This window comes from Pecten maximus, chromosome 15 (genome assembly GCF_902652985.1).
Source record: "Pecten maximus chromosome 15, xPecMax1.1, whole genome shotgun sequence".
Lineage (NCBI taxonomy): Eukaryota > Metazoa > Mollusca > Bivalvia > Pectinida > Pectinidae > Pecten > Pecten maximus.
In genome coordinates this window covers 3,899,188-3,911,552 of record NC_047029.1, presented here as the reverse complement: position 1 = coordinate 3,911,552, position 12,365 = coordinate 3,899,188, and the positions used below count along the sequence as shown (strand labels likewise).

Here is a 12,365-nt window from a genome sequence, read left to right as displayed (position 1 = left end):
AATTCATATGCCAATTAACCTGTAAATCAACATACAATGGGAGTAAGAAACATTATTTTTTAACTAATTCATGAAGAAAAATGTATAGAGGATATCTAACAGTGTCTTTAGTAATACCAAATATATTTCACGAGTGGGGCTAATATTTTGATATTTTTCACGAGTGCGCAGCACGAGTGAAAAATATCAAAATATTAGCCACACGAGTGAAATATATTTGGTATTACTGAAGACACCGTTAGATATCCTGTTTATTACATTTTTTATCAACGAAAACCCTACCCCGTTTGCTAACTAGGCCTACAGCGATAATTTGTAAACAAAAAAAGAAGTTTCCCCTGTCCAGGTGCTGACATATATGTCGGGCTTTCTGATTGGTCAATTATTTTGGTATTTTCTAATCATTAATTTGATTGGTCAAATCAGCAAAAGTGATATTTTTCACAAGTGAAAAATATCACTTTTATAGAATGAATAATTTTTGATATTTCACTGGTAAAAATGTAATAAATTTATTTATTTATTGTTGGGAATGATATATACCGCGATAACTCGGCCAGTCAGCGTTAGATGATCCTAGGTTCGTGGTTCGACGCTCCCTACCCGCGTTGGTTTGTGTTTCTCGGAAAATTGAGAAACGGACCGGTCTGTGCTGTAATGTCTGTATACTTGGGCAAGGCACTTTACCCTACCTGCTCTGGATGGCATGCGACGAACCTCATATATATTGTTAAATGAGGTAGCCACCAACTACTACAAGGAGATCATGCCTCAAGATGACCCTGGCTGTTCACATGGCGATAAACCCAACAAACACACATAGACCAGCTGCTTCAATGGCTGTAGGAATGTGTTCATAGTATATATTAATAGAACAACTAATTATCATAACAGTTAAATATTTATTATATGAATTAAATAGGAATGTAACAAATACAACGATAAGAATAATTTTCAGACAAATATATATAATATTTCATTACCAGCCAGTACAGCACCCAAAGTTACCCTCCGTTAGAAAGGACAATCTGTCGGTACAACATTGACCCAATAGGTGTGTACCCAGTGACCCTTGTCACCTCAGTAAGTCATTCTGGTACTAACCGACTGTACTTACTATGTATATCAATCATGTTTATCAGAACCACTCCGTAACATGACACCAAACAAATGGCCTACGAACGCCATTAAAATCCCTGTCGAAACCAGGACTTTCTATTATAAATAAGTGTTGAAAGACAGTTACTTGAATATATACATGTATATCAAACCGAAAACCGCTCAAATTGATCTCCAAACATTTAGTTTAAACTGTTAAGAAGTAAATATTTATTAATTGTCGTTCTTACGTTGTCGGAAAGCATGTCCGTGATACCAAATCCCATATAGATAATTAAGTTGGTTATTACAGATCCTAAATCAAATTAAGCTTAGCTATTTCTCTGATGTTACAATGTTCCAAAACTATGCACATTTTCAACGAAGTATAAATCCTACTTAGTATTAGACGAATATTACCAGCGGTAATTCCAAGTTATTCCCATAAGTCTGATGTTCTTACGACTTGAACGAGTAATTGTCATGATAGCAAATCTAAATTTTCGAGAAAATACTTTGCAAATTTTATTCAAGAATTCTAAGGTGTTTCCAGTTGGCGCGATAATAGATGTATTTGGTAAACGTCCGAGGCAATCCGCAGTACGCGCGGGAAATGTACGTTTTACACAGATAAATAATAGGGTACATTTATCTAAGGATTGTAAATCGTTTCGGAGTCGAGTGTATCCTCAGCATTGATTGGTTAAAATTAAAACATTGGCTGATCACCACCAATATCGATCTCTTATAGTCCATGTACCTCCTTAAACAATACATTGTATTGTCTAACAGACTTTGTCTGATTGCGGTGCCATTAAGTTCCCAGAGAGCGCGTAAAGGAGTTAATGGAAAGAGGTGTGGTGATTGTCGTTAATTGATACTGGGTGACTTTAAACTAACGAACGGCATTCGACAGAAATATCTTCGTCACACGTAATTAAAGAAACCATGAAAATTCTCTCATCAAATTTTTCACAACTCCTTCAGCGCCTTTATAGAAGATGAACATTAAACTTCAAAAGTGGCAAACATCTCGCCATTAACATGATCAGTGTTCACGACAGCCGTCAGTGTAAGACTTCAGCATGAAAGATTTTTGGTGGTGAAGGCCAATTGGGCGGTATAGTACACTGCCGCCATACATGACCTGCTAGTCCAACCACCACTCAATCTCCTTCATAAAAATCTGCCAACAATCCTACAGGTGTCCAATAGTCATTTGATTATATCTGTCAATTCAAATTATTCTTTTTGAAGCATTGACATGCTTGGTTTCTCTAGCATGTGTTTGTACTTGATCCAATCCTCTTCGTTGTAAAATAGTTTAGATTCACTAGGGATAGCGGGACTGTCATGATCGTGGAACCATTTCTCACCAGAAGGTAAAAAATAACCTGGACCATCCCATCGTCTGTTCCAGGCGGACATCTGGAAAGGGAGAAGGTTTGGTACTGGGACGCCAGTATACTGTGTAGGTACTCCCGACAACGTGATGCCTGCAACGAGAGGTGACAAGAGATTAATACAGACCAGATTGTACAAAAATTGCCGCATCATCAAAACATGTGTATAGCGAAGACCAGTGACGTTTTAAACTAAAAGCTGAATGATGAATAAGTGATGATAAAACGTATAGTTTAACAACAGCCCGAGTTTCCTCTGTCCCTGACACCTACACCAGACATGATGTCAGGACCAGAGGAAACTCGGGCTAAGTTTAATAATTGCTTACAATGCTCTTCATATTCGAAAACATCAAAATTGAAAGTTCATCGTACTTTTTTATAACGAACAATTAAGCTAACAAATATCGATCTGCACTTACTTCGCGCGTGTTCTCATGGAAACTGAAGTCATTTTTCAGAATCCATATACATGTATATGAGTTTGGTTCTGAATGGTATAAAGAGGTTATAAATACAAATACATAACGGTACGTAAGAACACATTCTAACACAAAATACTTAATCCCACGATTAACTAATTTTAGCGATTACTCGTATATAACATAGTATGGTGTCATGTTTTGGCACCCAAAAGGGCCGCGGTGGTCGAGTGGTTAAGGTGTCCCGGCACTTTATCACTCTGGGTTGCGAGTTCGAAACCTACGTGGGGGCAGTTGTCAGGTACTGACTGTAGGCCGGTGTTTTTTCTCCGGGTACTCCGGCTTTCCTCCACCTCCAAAACCTGGCACGTCCTTAAATGACCCTGGCTATTAATATGACGTTAAACAAAAACAAACCAAACTAAATTTGGCACCAAATTATGGGGTTGTCTTTGAAACAATTCGTCCTGTAGGTAAACCTTCAATAGACAAAATCGAGCATAAGGAACATAATATTCTACGCTAAAGACTGCAAATGTGTCGCCACCCACGTTTGTCTTGCAAGAAGATGACAAAGATGCCTGCCATCACAGAATATCACCTGTCAAATATACAATAAATATTGCTCATCTTTGAGGAATCGACTTACCACTTGGTTTGGGAGCAGTATCTCGTTTCCGTTGATATTCTACCCAGGCATCTTCGGACTCAAACAGTACCGCGTCCCTTTTGGTTTTCGGCGGAAGTGCCCTGTACTCGTGGTACTGGATCCAGCTGTTGTTTAAGGGGATATAATACCCAGGACCCCGGTACACGTGCGACTTCCCCGTACCACTGAGGTAGTTTTCGGCTGGGGTGGGGTTGTACGGACCCCTCTCCTTCAGATTTGTCCCCCCACTCGTTGCGTATTCCACTCTATGCATCCTGAAAACGTAAATTAGGGTTATGTGAAACAAAAGGGAAAACAACATTGAAAACCATATATTCACAGTTGATTCCAGGTTCTTTGTACAACGGAAAATTATATCTTCTTAATTGTGTGATTGTTGAAGAAGTGTCGTACTGTTGGAGCAAGCCGGGGTACCCGGAGAAAAGCTACGTGGCAGGGCAGGTGACCGCTATACCTATATATTTCAGATTTGGGACTTGAACCCCGAACAGCTGGGTGAAATGCGAGTTCGTTACCAATGAAACACCCGACCACCAAAACAAGCGCATATACCAACACCGATCCTACAGATTTTACTTGTACAGTGTACTTAATACTGTTAAAGTTTGAAATTGAACTGCCAAAAAGTGGATATACAAGATTGTACTAAATGGAGAATTCATAGGATCATAGAACAAATACTTGCTATGGATCTTCTAATATAGACAAAAATCGTAAACAGCTTTTGCAACTAATAAAAGATCACTCTCCAGCACAGAAACATAAACGCATGAATGGTGTATGAGGCGTGATGTGGCTGTGTTGATACTTGTACATATATATACTGTATAGTATATAAAATTAGTATTCGATGTTTTTTGGAAGGGGGGTTCGCAAGCCATGGTGAGATATTTTTTATCACATAACACAGAAAATTTACATTTCTACAGGGTTTTAAGTCAAAACGTGGCAGGCTAAACGGAGACAGACATTTTGTACAATAGTGACATATGTAAGATAATGCAAGGACGAATTCCCTTAATAACATGCCGATCACGTGAAAAGGGGAAGGGGGTGGGTGGCTATGATTGATGGTGAATACAGCTAACTAATTCTAACTTAAGGAGACTAAACAATAAAAACAGCAGAGGTGGAACTCTGTATTCTATCGTATTTTTGTTGATGATGAATGATTTATTGCACGTATATATTATGCAATTGGTCTTACATTGTACTATATACGTGGTTAGGTTCGAGAATGAAAAAAAACAAAACTTTTTACATCATATTACTTCTGAAAACAATAATGTGTGTGTGTGTCGCTCATTAAATGAGATACACTAAATTTAACCCATAGTAATACTTTAACCCATAGTAATACTTATAAAGTATAAGTGTATCATTTTGTGCAGATTGTCTTTCACACACTATAGCTAGGAGCTAAATAGATGTAATAGTATATACATATGTACAGTGTAAGTGTCTGTATTCCATTTCAGACACCGGGATATGTTGTATCACTGATATAAAATAGACATATATTTATACATGTATACGTAATTGCCTATATTAGGAGAGTTTGCTTTTTAACAGTTAACGTGTTTTATTGATATTTTCTGTACATTGTCATATATATGATAACATACATGTCCCTGCAATGCATCGTCAGTTACGTGGTAGGCTGATAAATGTACATGATCTCGTATATATACATATATGTATATTATGTTGGGAATTTGGTGTGTTGATTACAGGTGATTTATGAGGTGCTATATCTACCTGTAGATGCTATCACTCCCTGTATAACATGATTATCGCCCGTTTCTCACCTGTACAAACCACCTGTATCAGAATTTACAGGTATACATATTGTTTCTTTCGCAATGCTATTATATATAAGTATCTCGACAGTAAGTCGTTGTTTAGGCCACATAACGTTTCTATCACGAACATTATTTTTTGTAATTAATTAACTGATCTCGATCACACCTGTGCACTTACCTGTGACTGTTGTGGCTGTGTTACACACCTGAACAAACCGGATGTTTACCTGTATTGCGTTATATATCGTGTAACCAATGTAAACTGTTTAGGGCGCCCTCTACACATAGAAGACGGATTGTACAGTGTTGACGGCAGGTCATTTAAATCTTATCCGACACGCAGGGATTAGAAAATTCAGACTGAGCTAGGGAGGATAAAAAACAATAAGTTTATTGTTCTACCTGAAATACAGGTAAGACAACAGCTGCAGCGGATGACAGGTCAATCAATCTGCATCAAAACTTATTACAGTACTTTGACTAGAGAGAGTCTACATGATGTAGGGGAGGTCACTCCCATTGAAAAGTTAAGCTTGTACTACTATACATTTGCAGATTAAGTTTCTTCTAGTCTAGATCGTTTAATATATAATTAATTAAAGGAGATCAAATTTGGTTGAACACTCACCGAAGTTTCACATCAATAACTCATTTAATTTTTGCACCTTCATGTACCTTTCCCCTGCCCTGCCAATTCCTGTTCCTCCTTCACCTCCATCTATCACTCACTCCTATATCACCTCTCCACCTTTTCGTCGTCCCCTATCATCTGTCCATCTCCCTGTCGTCCCCTTCCTACTTTTCACGTCTCCCCGTCCTTCCATCAGCTCCCATGTCTCCTTTGTCCCTCTTTCAGCCTCCATCTCCACTCCATCCCTCGTTTACCCTCTATATCTCCTCCGTCCCTCCATCACCCTCCATCTTTCCTTCCTCACTCTACCACCCTCCACCTTTCCTCCATCCCTCTACCACCCTCCATCATCCCTCCATCCCTCTACCACCCTCCATCTTTTATTCCATTCCTCTACCACCCTTCATCTTTCCTCCATCCCTCTACCGCCCTCCACCTCTCCTCCATCCCCCTACCGCCCTCCACCTCTCCTCTATCCCTCTACCACCCTCCACCTTACCCCGTCCCTTTACCACCCTCCACCTTACCCCGTCCCTTTACCACCCTCCACCTTACCCCGTCCCTTTACCACCCTCCACCTTACCCCGTCCCTTTACCACCCCCCCACCTTACCCCGTCCCTTTACCACCCTCCACCTTACCCCGTCCCTTTACCACCCTCCACCTTACCCCGTCCCTTTACCACCCTCCACCTTACCCCGTCCCTTTACCACCCTCCACCTTAACCCTACCACCCGTCCCTTTACCACCCTCCACCTTACCCCGTCCCTTTACCACCCTCCACCTTACCCCGTCCCTTTACCACCCTCCACCTTACCCCGTCCCTTTACCACCCTCCACCTTTCCTCAATCCCTCTACCACCTTCCACCTTTCCCCCGTCCCTCTGTCACCCTCCATCTCTCCTCCATCCCTCTCTCACCCCCCATCTTTCCTCCCCTCCATCCCTCTACCACTCCCTATCTTTCCTTCATCCCTCTACCACTCTCTATCTCTCCTCCGTCCCTCTACCACCCTCCACCTTTCCTCCATCCCTCTCTTACCCTCCATCCCTCTCTCACCCTCCATCTCTCCCCTCCCCTCCATCCCTCTACCACTCTCTATCTCTCCTCCGTCCCTCTACCACCCTCCACCTTTCCTCCATCCCTCTCTTACCCTCCATCCCTCTCTCACCCTCCATCTCTCCTCCCCTCCATCCCTCTACCACTCTCTATCTCTCCTCCGTCCCTCTACCACCCTCCATCTTTCCTCCATCCCTCTCTCACCCTCCATCTCTCCTCCCCTCCATCCCTCTACCACCCTCCACCTCTCCTCCGTCCCTCTATCACCCTCCACCTCTCCTCCGTCCCTCTACCACCCTCCACCTTTCCTGTCCCCCTACCACCCTCCATCTCTCCTCCATCCCTCTCTCACCCCCCATCTCTCCTCCATCCCTCTCTCACCCCCCATCTTTCCTCCCCTCCATCCCTCTACCACTCCCTATCTTTCCTTCATCCCTCTACCACTCTCTATCTCTCCTCCGTCCCTCTACCGCCCTCCACCTTTCCTCCATCCCTCTCTTACCCTCCATCCCTCTCTCACCCTCCATCTCTCCTCCCCTCCATCCCTCTACCACTCTCTATCTCTCCTCCATCCCTCTACCGCCCTCCACCTTTCCTCCATCCCTCTATTATCCCCATCCTTATTCCATCCCTCTATCACCCTCAACTTCTCTCCTTTCCTGTATCAACCTCAACATCTCATTCTCTCTTGCACCCTCAATCTCCACTCCATCCCTTTAACACTCCTTCGTCCCTCTTCCATCCGTCATTCGCCAATTCCGAGAATTTTCAGCTCTCTGTGGCATAGAAACCCTTTATCAGAAGTCATTTTCTCTCCTTTAATGACTCAATCTCCCTCAATATCTTAGCTAAACGTAAAATTAGCAGTGTTCTTCTTGTGTTGTAGGTAGTCTACTTTACAGGAAGTCATGCACCGGAAGGAGTACGCCACAAGCGGAGGGACTAACCTCAAGGAGCGTGGTCCCACTAATGCCGTGCCTATTCACAATTACGCTAGTGGTGACGGGAAGTCCCATGCCTATATGGGCATGGCCCACTACGTACCGTCAGAGAGGGCGTGGATAGCCAAGGATCAGTTCCGGTCGTTGCCACGTGATACCAAGAGAGACGCTATCGATATCCAATCAGAGGACCAATGGGTGGACTTTATGAGAAACCGAGACACGTCTTCCGGTAAATTTTAATAACACTATCCGTACATCATTACATATAAAAATTATCAAATTTTGTTGTTGGAAACGCAGAGCTACATTTAATGTTCAAAGCTATGAATCAACATTGACAGATTGCTCCAAAAAGGAAAGTGCTCAGATTTGTGTTTGCTCATACTGTCCAATGTGAAATTCGAATTGGGCGGGGGGGAATAATTGCTTGTGTGGTTTTTGCTTTTGTTTTATTATCAGATTTGAATCCTCTAAGCACAGGTTTTGTCGTTATAGAGTTGCATGTGTCCTTATACATCATATAATCTTTGTGTATCTTTAATGAGTTGTATAGTATCTTTGTTTCGTTATTTGCCTTTCTCTCCCCTTTTCCGGGAATCGGGACTATACGATTGTGGTATGTCCGTCCGTCCACTTGTCCTTCCTTTCTTTCGTCATTCCGTCTGTCCTACCGCAATTTAGGACTCTATCTCATGACATACAATACTTGTCACTGGAACTTCATATTTGAGGCAGAAGTTCACCTAGGTGAAGCGATGCGTCATGTATCAAAAGTAGGTCACTGTGACCTATATTTTGACCTTTGACCTCCATCCGATGGGAGATGTCATTTACCGAATTGTCTTGTTTTGTTTGAGTTGATGTTTTTTATTTCGCTATTATTTGAGTTGTGTGTGTATTTGTGTATATTTCAAGTTGTTTACATTTAAAATGTGTCTGTTTACAGGTTACTACAACAAAAATATCGGCCTACTACAGACTGGTAAAGCAGATCTGAAACTGTTCGGATATACTCGGGACCTTCCCGCAATGCCATCAAAAGACATTTTCCAGAATCCCTGGCCGAAAAGTGATGCTTTTGTTCCGGTGGAGCGAAAAGGGCGTGGTGATTACTATGGTTACTATCACGAAGCGATTGAAAGTGAACGAGAGCGAAGGAAAAAGGAGTATCCAACAAGCTGGATTATAGAACCCAGAGATATTCCGAAGATTTAAATTCCGACTGAATGAATAAGATGCTTTATATTATAAGTCTTAGTCGTCATAATTGAGGGAAAGTGTTAGAATTTTATCTTTACATTGTAACTAAATTACCTTCGTTTGCGTGGTATAGTAGTCATATCCACCGTAAACCATTGATGTCCATTACTGAGCATGGCTATAGTTAGGGAAGTCTCGCACCCTTTTGGGAATCACAGTTGTATTATTATTGGGTGTTAACATCAGGGGCTGGTAAAAAGTGGTATCCAGACTTAATATCTATAGAACTATATGGACAAAAAAACCTGTGATAACTGGAATGTCAATGTTTTGTTATTAATGTCTATAAACTATTATGACTGTATTATTCTGCCACTGAAGATTCTAAAATGTAAATGGCATTCCTCACTAGGAATGGAATCTTCAGTATACTGGGGTATATATTATGTGTGTATACGTGCTATATATTATAATTTGCTTATTTGTATTATATTTTACATATATACATATCATAATTATTTTGTTTATATCGTGCAAAAAATGTACTTTACTGCAAAAATGTTGAAATATTTCTTGTTTTTTTTTCTACCGTACAATATTAGCTTTTTCTCTTGTTTCATTTGTTTTATCTTCTCTTTATCTACATGTGTGATATGTATAACACGCTGACAACAGTATTAAAAGGATTTGTGGTGATTATGATACTGTGTTTATGTCTGCTGATTTCATTGGACAGTTTACCTGATACACATAACTTTGATGTTTATTGAATACTGATTCACAGTATAGTGTTATAAATCATAGGGACTTGGCACGATTTTTTATTTATTTATTTCCTATTCAACAAACCCGGGGGTCCAATTACAGAATGGATAACAAATACAACATAAGTATAACCATAAAACCCATAATTCGCGTAAAAGTACACATTGTATTAAATATATTCTGTGTGGATTTGAAATTCGTCCCTGTGTTATAAAACATAACGCATGTATACATAATGTACCTGTTATCGTCGTTTTATGTTCACGATAATAAGTGTAGCTGAGTGTAGGTATCCGACGATGATTTCTTATACGAATTAAAAAAAACAAAGGGAGACAATCATTGACTATAGTCTCCCTTGTCTCTGGAAAACCTCGACCTTTGATTTCCTCACTTATCAACACGCTTGTGGGTGGGTGGAAATGCTGGCTAGTGGGTAGGAGGCGCTTTAATCTGACGACCTTTTTTTTCTTAACTGAGTGTAAATAGAGCCACTACCTAGTTTGACAACGTTGAGAAGGGTAACAACATGAAGATATTAGAAGGACTTGGCGTCATATCTTTCAGTTCCATAATCTGAAGAGAACTACAAGTTCTGAAAACATAAATTCTGGATAATGGAGAATTTAATGTCGATTTAATGTATGCCTAATTTATGATAGCATTTGATGAATCTCATCAACACCCCAAGCCATACCCTTATAAAATATGGAGTTTTTACGATGTTCTCTTCTTGACTTGCTAATTTTTAACTTGAAAGAAAACAAAGGGCCGTCGTAATGTAAAAAAAAAATACGGAATGGAAATTTGTAATAAGCGGTATACCCCAGGGATAAGTTTTGGCGCCTCTTTTATTTGTGTTTGGTATAAATGAAATACCTCAAGCTATAAGTCCCTGGAACGGATGCATTCCTTTTCGCGGACAATACGGAAACATTTAGGCCATTCAAGGACGAGGAAGAGTACAAGATCCCGTTAGAATGGGGTAAGACGTCTGACAGCATTTATTTAAAAGACAATTTAATAACACCCCAAGGAAGATGCAGAAGTACTAGATCTAGTATTTGTGAACTTCGGCAGACTATAATCAATACATGTACATGTACATTAATATATGTGAAAAGGAAAGTAAATATAATTCCACCATATAGGAGTTATACGTACGGTGAATAATGGAATCTATTACGAATTTGGTACCACACATATGTGGTTAAACCACACTTTGAATAAGCGAAGCACATAGAAATGATAGAAATACATGTATTCAACGTCAAACAACAAAACAAGGACCTGGGCTAAACCTCTTATCCGCGAACTACCAACATGTTATACAGCTTTTATTGCCGCGTGATCTCAAATGTTAAACATGTTATGTACTGTCCGCCGGGCATGACTACAAAATATTCGTTTACAAAGAGAACTATGTCTACATACACAGTATAGAACGTCCCGAATGTTGTTATTCAAGTACTGTCAAACAAAATTTGGATATCAAACTGTGAATATTACAACTTTTCGGAAATTTATTAGTGCTCTTTCGGATTGTCAAATCCTACTTTTTTAAAAGCTTATAAGCTTGATATGCAACCGAAACATAAATTCATCAGTTATTCACGATCTTGATGATGACATCTTTTCTTGTATTGTCTTGGTGTTTTTCTCTCCTTTTTATTATGAGCTGTCCAGAAAAACCCTAAGCACAGGAGCTTGCATAGAAAATGAGAATTAAAACAAGAAATACCTTTAAAAACTTGGGATAAACGGCATAGTTTTAATGCTGGTGGTTATAATGTAAAACTGCTGGTGAAATAAACGAACTAATTAGTTTTTAATGCACGGATAACAAAAGTAGATCAGTTTGAATCATTTTTGGTGATAATAAGACAGCATTTGAATCAGGAATATAATTCTATTGATGTGTCATTTGAAAAGATACACTATTTCCTCAGCTTGCATTCTTAACTTTTTTCGTTTTTAACTGCATATCTGCATTTGCATTTACCGCCACATTGGCCAATCACATACTTCATCTTGACCAGTATCGCCACCTGTCGCGTCATATCCGGGGCCAAAAGAATATTATACGGCTATGCCGAAAAAAAATGATATCAGTGGTATGTGTACTGTGTAATACGGAGTACACATACCACTGTCATATAAAAAAATGAAAATCACATTTTATATGCAAGCGCCTGTGCCGTAAGATCCTGGAGAACGTTGGTACATATATCATATCTTTGTTGTTTTCGTTTTTTTTTTTTGTTTTTTTTTTTAATAATATGTAATCTATAAAAATACATATTTTGGTGAATTTTCTGTTTTATAAACAATGTGTATCGTGAAAAGAAAATATTATGAGTTAATTATACATC

The 12,365-nt window shown here is 39.8% G+C and overlaps 2 protein-coding genes across 2 annotated transcripts; one reads left to right on the top strand and one right to left on the bottom strand.

The window, feature by feature from the left end:
• Positions 1 to 887: 887 nt before the first annotated feature.
• LOC117343171 lies at positions 888 to 5,672 on the bottom strand. Its single transcript, XM_033905504.1, has 3 exons — positions 5,574 to 5,672; positions 3,573 to 3,847; positions 888 to 2,594 (listed from the first exon to the last, which is right to left on the bottom strand). Exons 2-3 carry the CDS (start codon positions 3,844 to 3,846, stop codon positions 2,341 to 2,343), a joined length of 528 nt encoding a protein of 175 aa, XP_033761395.1. The 5' UTR covers position 3,847; positions 5,574 to 5,672; the 3' UTR covers positions 888 to 2,340.
• LOC117343170 lies at positions 5,656 to 9,930 on the top strand. The gene is made up of 3 exons (XM_033905503.1): positions 5,656 to 5,808; positions 7,971 to 8,257; positions 8,975 to 9,930. Exons 2-3 carry the CDS (start codon positions 7,993 to 7,995, stop codon positions 9,241 to 9,243), a joined length of 534 nt encoding a protein of 177 aa, XP_033761394.1. The 5' UTR covers positions 5,656 to 5,808; positions 7,971 to 7,992; the 3' UTR covers positions 9,244 to 9,930.
• The last annotated feature ends 2,435 nt before the right edge of the window (positions 9,931 to 12,365 follow it).